The sequence below is a fragment of the Siniperca chuatsi genome, linkage group LG3 (genome assembly GCF_020085105.1).
Source record: "Siniperca chuatsi isolate FFG_IHB_CAS linkage group LG3, ASM2008510v1, whole genome shotgun sequence".
Lineage (NCBI taxonomy): Eukaryota > Metazoa > Chordata > Actinopteri > Centrarchiformes > Sinipercidae > Siniperca > Siniperca chuatsi.
The window spans coordinates 2,057,743-2,067,742 of NC_058044.1; the positions used below are offsets into that span (position 1 = coordinate 2,057,743).

Below are 10,000 nucleotides of genomic sequence, written 5' to 3' on the forward strand. Positions count from 1 at the left end.
TCTCCGAGGGCGCTGCGTGACGTCTGATGAATGTCCTCAAGTGATGTCACCTGAGTCGGCGTCGGTCGGGGTTTGAAAATGAAACCTGATGGCGTCGGAAAGCAGCGAGCTCACCGGACCTCTGCGGCCCGCTGCTCGTCTCCGCTGCGGGCTACGTTAGCCGCTACTAGCACAACACACCGCGATCCCCGATCTCAGTGGTTGAGTTGCATTGTGGGTAATGTAGGCGCCATGTTTTGACAAGGAAGAAGAACGCGTTTGATCCGATTCTCATCCTTTTTTGTAAAAACCGTCCACCGACGTGAGTCCGACAACGTCATCAGAGTGTACCGATGAATCAGCGCAGGACTCGCAGGAAGTGTAACGACACCTCAGAACAAACTTTGAGATCGTGCGCCGCTCTCGTCTTCGCGCTGAGCAGGTCGCTTTAGCACTTTAGCAGCTTTAATAATTGCTGTTTCCCGCTGACGATTCGGCCGTTTTGACTGGCGTTTGTGCTGGAGCCGTCTCAGGACTCAAATTGCCGGCTGACCTCGAGCTAATTTAGCGTTTCTCGTAACTGGTGGTGTAACTGGAGGCCGTCGCTCGACATGTAGAACGGGCGAACAACAACTTTAGCACTCTGAATGGCACATGTTGCTCGCCCGGTGTCTCCACAACCCATCACTCGCCATCACACGCTACGTGGCTACGGAGCCTCGAAATAATGCTGGAAGCGACGGCTCGGGCGGAAGTCGAGGGCGAGGTTCACGTCTGGCTTCTTTTCAGTGACGTCACCCGGACAGAACCAGGACAGACCTATCATAAACCGTAATTATCATTTAAATTGTTGACAGGACGTCGCGCGCTGCTGACCTGCTCTGAACGCTGCCAGTCACACACACACACACACACACACACACACACACACACACCCTCAGATAAACGCCACTTCATCAGTGTGAATGAGGCCTGAAAGCTGGTTCTCACAGAGATACAAGAACACACATCCTCACAATAAACACACACTCAAACTTGTAATTACATGCAAGTCACACACACACACACACACACACACACACACACTCATCCTTGGTGTACCAACAGTACGTGTGTGTGTGTGTGTGTGTGTGTGTGTGTGTCATGCAGTCCACCCGCCCTCACACTCATTTGAAAAGGCCAACAGACTTTTACTATTTTATCTCATATCCACACACACACACACACACACACACATACACATACACACCCTCTCCAAACACACACACACACACACACACACACACCTCTTCAAACACACACACACCCTCTCCAAACACACACACACACACATCAAATGACTCCATTATCCCTCTGCTGCGTCTCCCTCCAACAAGGCCGGCCATTCATCCACCACGCAGGCCGACGTGCCTGGAATTAGATCGCTGCTCTTCTTAAAGCGAACGAGCTGCACAATGACCAGAGTGTGTGTGTGTGTGTGTGTGTGTGTGCGTGCGTGTGCGTGTGTGTGTGTGTGTTTGACGTGTTCAGTCCTGTGAATCAATGAAAGGGCAGGTGGAGGAACAGAACAGGCAGGTGTGGTTTGATCTGACAGGTGAGTTTAGCAGCAGATGTCGAAACGTCCTGTGTACTGTGTGTGACCCGTCATTGCCCCGCCTCTCACCTCGGTGCCTTGCTCACGGGTTACGGCAACACCTGACGTGCGTTAGTTTGGGACAGGAGGGAACTGGAGGTCGCTCACAGAGCGCAGGGAGAAAGAGAAATGTTACCTGAACGTAACTCCAGCTCTGTGAGTATCTGAGCAGCTGCAGCTCGGCACCTGCAAACCAGCAGTTTAGTCCGTCAGAAGGTGGAGAACTTAGAAACTACATCAGAAACTCCACACAGAAAGGCTTCTGACGTCTGTCAAGTAAAGGCAAAAACGCCCCCAAAAAACGGAGGGAGAGATGGTGAGCGAGCTCCGTGACGATCACCAGCTTTTCTTCTTTGACGTGAAAATGGCTGACGAGCAGAAAGCAGAACTTTTCCATAAAACTACAGCGTCTCATTTTTTCACTTTGGTTTCTGTGTGAATCGATCTGGTAGGTGGATTTTGCCAAGCTAGCCGGGTCCCTCCGTTTCTAGTCCTCATGCTAAGCTAAGCTAATCGTCTGCTGCCTCTAGCTTCGTATTTACAGACGTGAGAGTTGTTTTTTAACCCTCAGCAAGAAAGCGAATAAGCCTGTTTCCCAAAATATCGAACTATTCCTTAAAACAGATTTGCAGTGAGCACAGAAGTGCTGGAAACATTAACGCTAGTTGGTTTTGATCTAAAATGAGTTATGCTCTCTCACGCAGGCACAGAAGACACATGCATGTCAGCCTGAGGTGTGTCCAGGCCTTTAAATAAGCAACATATAGGGAGGTCCGTCTGAAAATGGCAGCATCAAGATGTCTCAACAACTAGCAGCAGAATAGTCATGAACTCTAACGATATTAAAGGGGTATTTCACCGCTGGAAAGATTCATGAAACTGTCTACTATTTTTGAAATTGGTGCTACATCACCACAGAAAAAGGCTGTGGTAAAAATGCAGAAGTTCGAGCAAATGAGCGAGCAGATGCAGGCGGGGCTCTGGGCGCAGGAAGCATGGAGGGAAGTCACCCACTGTGCATTTGCATATACTACCCACAATGTGATAAAACGCTGGTTGCAAAGTTTCCCTTTAATGATCCCCAGAGCATGAACCCAGTGTTTTCACAACCCTCTCACTTACCCTCAACTTTGTGCGCAAAATATCTCGCAATCTAATGGTAACGTTCCTGACGGGAGGATTTTAATGACCTTTCCGCCTCGCTGCCTGATCAGCACGTTGTGTGTTTTCTCCAACATTCACATCGTGCAGTTAAATGAATATTGCAGCCTCCAGCGGGACTTTTTCAGCCTGTGAACTTGTAGTAGAAGTTTCATCTCTGCAGCCGCGCTGCAGAAGGCAGTGAGCATTATTTGCATGCATGCTGTACACGCCTGCGCAATCACACGGCCGCACTGAGAAGCCGCTGACAGCGCTTTTGCGAGGAAGTACTCCGGTGTTGAGACATCAGCCTGAGCAGCTTCTGCTTTCGTTTGCCAACAGTAAAATGCGGCTGAACCGGCAGCGACTCAGCGCGGCGACTCCCTCTGAACTCCCCGACGCAAAAGACACAAACTGTCTGTTACACTTGCTGACACTCCAGTTTGTAAAGTGCGAGATCACTGCGGCTGCAGCCCGTCAGACAGCCCGCAGGCGTCTGCGAAGAAAAGCGTCCTCGTGAAATCAGATGAGCCGCCGCTTGTTGTGTCAGCTGGAAGCTAAAGGTCAGAGCAGCTGAGAACAGTTTGACCTCACAGGAATGTTTCATGTCTTGTCAGGGTGATGGTGACTCCTTAAAAACATCAGCAACGTCTTTATAAATTGAATTATAAACAAACTGCAGCAGGTAACGATTGGTAAAGTGTATGTGTGAATGTTTACTCTTTATTTCATGCATGTTATTTTGGACTTTTGCGAAACATGAAAGCTTTCAGAAAACCCCCCTCCCCACGTGTGATTACCACTTAAGGCTCTCTGTGTTTTCCCCCCCGGCGAACAGGATGTTATGTGCGGTATGTGTGACGCGATGTGAACACGCTGCGACACTGAAACGAAGTGGTTCGCTCAGTGTTTCTGTCACACTGAACAAAACCCATCAAACCTGAGCGGCGGCGGCGGCGGCGGCGGCCGCGCAACCGGAACGCAACAGGAAGCTTTAGAGCTTTAATATTCACAAACGACGTCTCAAAGTCTCTCTTTCAAGCTGCAGTGAACTTACGAACACAGAGCTAAATGTCCCCACTAGCGCCCCCTGCAGGCTACAATGTTAACGACACCTCAAAAATTCAGCCGTGTAGAATTTCATACGTGCTAACGTCACTAGTGTGAGAGGAGGCTTCTGTGCAGTCCGTTGATGTTGTATGACAGTTAATGCCTCCCTAACTTTGTGCCTAGCATCGGTTAGCGTTATCATTGATACTAGCTGTCGTTTCTCACTGGAATGCCATGTTAGCTAGCTATCGAGAGCTAACAGGCTAAGACGGGCGCGTGTGGTAAAAAGCTTTAAAAAATGTACCTTAAACAGTATTTTGACTGGTTTTCAGCCAGTTGCTTCATTTCTAAATACTGAAGGTATCATGACACGGTGGCGATGCGTTTCACGTCTCTGCCAGAAACACTCACTAAATGCACCAAATGTGGATTAATCCGCCGCTGAAAATAGTCCCCAACAGATGCACTGTTTCCTCCTGTTTGCTTGATAAAACCTGCAGCGAGCAGCTGTCTGAGGAAAGTACCGAACCTCTTTTAAACATGAAACTATATATTTGTGAGGTGTTTTTTACATCTTCAGTAGGAACCGATGAGCTTGGAGCTGAGAGCCGCAGACAGGAAGTCAGAAAGTACTGAGAAATGCATTAACACATTGTCGGTTTGGGTCTTTTCATGGGATTTATATAGCAGAACAACACCAATACAACAAACCTTCAGTATTATTCCCTCGTTCCTGAATATTTGTGTCTCACTGAAAGCCGTCGTGTTGGTTCCTCACCTCTCTCCACCTCTTCCACCTCAGCTTCATGGCTCCTCCTCCTCCTCCTCTTCATCAGACAACCTTCACGCACCCACGCTCTCATCCCGTCTGTTACCTGGCAACCCAGATTTGACACGGGGCAGCGTGTTGCCATGTCAACAAGGATGCTGGTGGCCTCCACGTGGGCGAGGGGTTTTCTGTTGGACCGAGTTATTTTATTTCATATTCAGACAGAAAATCGTGTTTTCTCATTCTTAAACAAGGAAAGATTATCTAGACAAATAATATCACCTCATCTCTGCAGTGTAGATTTAGCGGTTTTAAAGATAGTTTGACAAACAGGTCAGTGACTTCTCAAAAACATCTTCTCAGTTTCAGTTTATAGTAAAAAAAAATACTGCAAACACATCTGCAGGATTTGAATAATGAGTTTGCATTTCTATGCGAAGCTACAGGAAACAAAAATCCTGAATTTTATGTAAATTGTATTTATAATCTCACCATCAGCCCCTTGAACTGCTTATATACGAAAATCAGTAGAATTTAGGGCCAGTGAATCTTATATTTATTATTCACCATTAGAATATAGTGATAATTTTACAATAAGATGATAAGAATAAAGTATTTGCATTACTGTATTTGTAATTGTACAAGAAAAGATTATATATATGATATATTTTAAAAACAGAATGTGGTGTGCTGGAGTTGTGGTATGATTCTTATTAATTATTACAGTTTTTACTTGTAAAATTACACCTTTTCCCTCAAAATATTCTGCCTTTTTCTTGATCAATTCTGCCTTTTTCTCAAAATAATACAACGTTTTATTGTAAAATCAAATTTTTTTCCTCAAATATTGCTTTTTCATGTTCAATTCTGACACGAAAAAGCAATATTTATGAGAAAAAAACACATCACAAATATGACAAATTACATGTAACATACAGGACAGGGACAACATAACAGGAACATCCAAGCAATATAATGAAATGCAATACAGCAAGACAATAAAACAGAGCATTAGGGCGGGGTTTTTCGTGCTGCGTTGTGTTACATCAAACAGGTGTTCTTGTGAATTTTCAGCCCAATGACACGATGAAGACACAGATGTGTGTTTGGACTGAAACTGTGGTGTCGGAGTTCATCGCTGTTCCTCATAAATCACTCGGAGGGAGACGCTGGAGTCTGAGGTCCCACCTAACAACAGATCAAACTGTGGGGACAAACAGAGGACGGGGTCCAGCAGGGTGGAGGAGGGGTGGGGGCTGACTTCACCCAGACAGATCCATGTCCACAGTCTGCATGCAGCAGGTTACATCAGCGACAGAGGATCGAACATCGGAGACGAGGGAGAAACTGTTGGAGCGATGCATTCAAGGACCGGTTGGTGAGTTTCTTTCCCAGAGAGCAAACAGATCTCCATTTATGCTACTTTATGCTTCTCTATAATACGCTGCTACACTTCAGAGAGAAACATTGTACTTTTTACTTCACTACATTTATCTGATCGCTTCAGTCACTAGTTACTTTTCAGATTAAGATCTTGCATAAAAAAACATATGATAAGCTTTTAAAATGCAATACAAAACTTCTTTAAAAAAAAAGCAGAATCTACTTTAGTTCCACCGAACATTTCCCCTTTAAACTTCTCACGTGGTTTCATTTAAATAATAGTATATTAATATATTTGAAAAGGTGGTTGTTGATTAAAAGGAGGAGGCCGCTTGTCCGCTTTTAGACGAAAGTCTTTCCTGAATCGGGACCAAATTCTTCGGAGAGTTTTTCACAGCTGGGTTTCGAATATGGAGGTCGGTCCCAGGAGGGAGGCGAGAACTCAGCCGGGAGATGGCTCATGTCGGACCCAGGACTCCAGCTTTGATTCATTTGCTGCCCAATAATAGTAAAGAAAATGGGGTACGACCAACCTCCCTACGCCTTTGGGCATCTGCAAGCACATTTTCTTTACCTGCGAGGAAGATTTGTTCCAAACAACAGCGGAGATTTGTACATATATCGTGTGTCTTATGTGAGATTTCATCCATCACCACGACCAATCAATAAATGCATGATGAAATAACATCTTTTCATCGTAGACTTTGATCACATACAGTCAGTTACCAGTTTATTAGGTACACCAAGCTAATGCATCTAACACAAGAGTCCTGTAATAAATCCGCCTTCATGAAGGTTATTATGTTCAGTTTTTGTTGTTTTGATTCAGCTGTGTGATGGTTTTGGAGGCTGTAGTTTGTGCTGCTGCTGACTTGTACTTGTTTTAATATTTAATCTACCCTCTTTGATGTAAAGGGGGCGGACAAAATATTAGAAATAGTACAACACTGAGCAGTCTGTGTTGTCAGGATGATGCAAGACAACGCTTCCTTCCTGTTGAAAATGTGACAAGCATGAAGACGAAGAGGTCCGTTGCTGCAGGGTGAAGAGGTTCAGCCGTCTCATTTGTAAAGCAAACATGGCTGCAGTCGAGGGGAAACTTCAAAGCTCAGCGTGACGTCTCAGATAAAGACATCAAACGGAGAAAGTCTTTCAGATGAAGCCCGTTCTCCTCTTCGCCCGGACGATGCTTTTTGGAAAATAAACACGCCGTCACAGCTGCTGAATGGCGTGATGTGTTCGTGAGCACCCGTAACCTCAGGTTTATCCTGATGTAATACATTTTATTAATTATTAAAGTTATAGATTACAGGAGGAGTCAGTTTCGAACCTGGCAAATGTAACTTGAGAGTTTGGACTCCCAAATTAAACTTGCTAGAATGGGAGCATGCAAAATGTACTATCATGCACCACACTGCCACTGTTCATTAAACTATATACATATTTATAAAATGTGATTGAAGCGAGGTGATGAGAACATATAAGCTCAGAGGCAGAGCTGTGGTACAATGTTAAACCGTCCGATGAAAACATGAGCCTGAACTTCACCTTCAGACAAAGTAAGTTGGGAAACTGAGACTAAAGTTTATCCAAGTTATTATGTCCGAAATCTAAGCGGTTAAGAATCTCGTAAATTCGAAGACACAAAAACAGTTGTGGGTTTGGCTCATGTCTTTCGCCCATCGCCCCCTGAGGCGGATCGCACTGATGACGTTTCATGAGGACAAGACAAGGACGCAGACCGAGAAAAGCCATCACAGTCTGCAGCCATGTTAGCGGCTCTGTGAGGCTGTACGCGGCGAAATGCTAACATCAGCGTGCCGTCAATCTTAAAGGTACCTTGTGGAGTTTTCGATCACCGGCAGCGCGACATCGTGCTGTCAGACCGACGACGGGTGCCGGTAATCTGCAAGCAAATGTAGCCATGCGCCAGTGAAGGCAGTGAAGAAGAAGAAGAAGAAGAAGAAGAAGAAGAAGAAGAAGAAGAAGAAGAAGAAGAAGAAGAAGAAGAAGACTGCTAGCAAGCAAACACGGATGTAAACAACTTGAAACATTAAAAAAACCTAATTTGCAAATGTTTCATGAGAATGTGAATAAATTCAACATATTTGTTAGACCTCGAGGATACACACGACGTGTTTTGGTGAGTAACACTGAGTTTTTTGTTTACCAGAAAGCTCCACAGGGCACCTTTAACATGCTGATGTTTAGCAGGTATAATGTTTACCATCGCAGTGTAGCGTGTTAGCATGCTAACATTAGCTAATCAGCACTAAACACAGAGTACAGCTGAGGCTGATGGGAACACATTTAAAATTTTGACCTGATGGTGGCGCTACAGGAGGATCACCAAAGGTAAATGGTAATCCATTCAGTAGTTATAAAGTCTGGACCAAAGTGATGGACCGGCCCGTAGACCCAGTCCTGCTCGTGAGGCCAAAGAGGAACCATTTTCTAACAGAGCGGCTGCTTGTTGTTTGACAGCCTGTGTTTGTGCTTACTGGGGGAATTTCCTGCCCCCGAGTGGTGTCTCTCAGGCAGCTGCGATGAAGCAAGTGATGACAAATGTGATGACACATGTACTCGGTTAAGAGGCGATGCCTCACTTTAACAGACATGTTGGATGATGATCTCAAATTCCTCAGGAACCACATTAGATTCACAACCAGCAGCAGCAGCAGCAGCAGACACACTTCCACATGCATCTGGATGCACAGCATCGCTTCCACTTCCTGTGTGTGTGTGTGTGTGTGTGTGTGTGTGTGTGTGTGTGTGTGCTCTTTGTGATTCAAAGGCCTCAGACCTCAGAGTCAAACAGCAAAGCTGACATCAACAATAAAAGAGGAAGTGGAAAGCACGAAACCTCTCTCTCTCTCTCTTATATTGATGCTGTAAACAGGAAGGACGGGTGTGTGAAAAAACAGAGAGAGTGAATGAGCGAGTCAGAGAGAGCGAGAGAGAGTCGCGGAGGTCAGATTGCATCATCGGTTTCTCTCTCTAACTGGCCGCTGGTCAGCTCTAGACCATGTAAACAGGAAACCGAGGACAAAGGCTTTCACCATCTGAGAATTTCCCCATGAGAGGATAAACGCATTTTTAGCTGTTCTTAGAGCCTGAACCGGAATAGCTCAACATTTTGGGAAATACGCTGACTCACTTTCTTGCCAAGAGTGAAATGAAAAAAAAATAAAAAATCTATGTCAAAATCTCATGTCTGTGTGTTAAGTACGAACCTAGAGTCAGGAAGCGGTTAGCGTAGCTTAGCACAAAGACTGGGGAAACAGCTAGCCTGGCTCAGTCCAAAGTTCAAAAATACACCTAACAGCAGCTCTAAAACTTACTAATTAACACGTTATATATTGTTTGTTTACAGTTTTTTTCCAGTTGCTAACGAGCGTTGTTCAACACTGAAACCACATTTTCAAAACTCTTCACACAGTCAGCGAAACAGAAGGCCGTGCGGACCAAACTGCCAACCATTTTTCGTCGCTTTCAGACAAAACGCGCGCTTTTCAAAGTTCAGGAAACTCTTTTCCCGTTCGTCCTCCACAACACGCAAAACACTGCGTGTTTCCAGCACGTTGTTCTGACGCTAACACACCACGCTGCATTCAAAATGATCACACACACACGTTCAAAACAGGACGGCGGCACATTCCAAGCATTCACGCAGTAATTATTTTAAAATGCTGAAAGTAAACTAAAACTCCTGCAGGCTGCCGGACGGATCGGACGTCCAGCAGGAAGTTTCAGAGAGAGAGCAGACTGGAAGCATCGCTGGGATTTACTGTAACGAACAACTGCACATGTTGTTGCAGTAACGTGTAGGAAGTATTTTATTTATTCTTTTTTTATTATCACTGCAGCCCTGGAGGTTTCCCCCTCTTTTTTCACCTTTTGGTTCTAATTTTCAAGTGCTATATTCATATATAAAGAAAAATGAAATTTTGATTAATTTCTGATTCATTCGTGTTACAGATGATTTCAGTAAAGTGAAATTGTGTTACAGTATTTATGGTAAAATAAAGAAAAAAATCCTAAAGTAA

The 10,000-nt window shown here is 44.9% G+C and overlaps 1 protein-coding gene across 4 annotated transcripts in view; it reads left to right on the forward strand.

The window, feature by feature from the left end:
- The window catches only part of LOC122873028 (NACHT, LRR and PYD domains-containing protein 12-like), a 1,034,258-nt gene that overhangs the window by 1,011,212 nt on the left and 13,046 nt on the right, over positions 1–10,000 (forward strand). Inside the window, exons 1-2 of one of the 4 annotated variants that reach the window (XM_044189281.1) lie at positions 2,961–3,315; positions 5,646–5,949. The exons of 2 other annotated variants lie outside the window; for them this stretch is intronic. In XM_044189281.1, coding sequence (XP_044045216.1) covers positions 5,850–5,949 — 100 coding nt within the window. In that variant the 5' untranslated portion in view covers positions 2,961–3,315; positions 5,646–5,849. Of the gene's footprint in view, positions 1–2,960; positions 3,316–5,645; positions 5,950–10,000 lie in introns of those variants that run through there. One more of the 4 variants, XM_044189282.1, reaches the window with a different exon arrangement.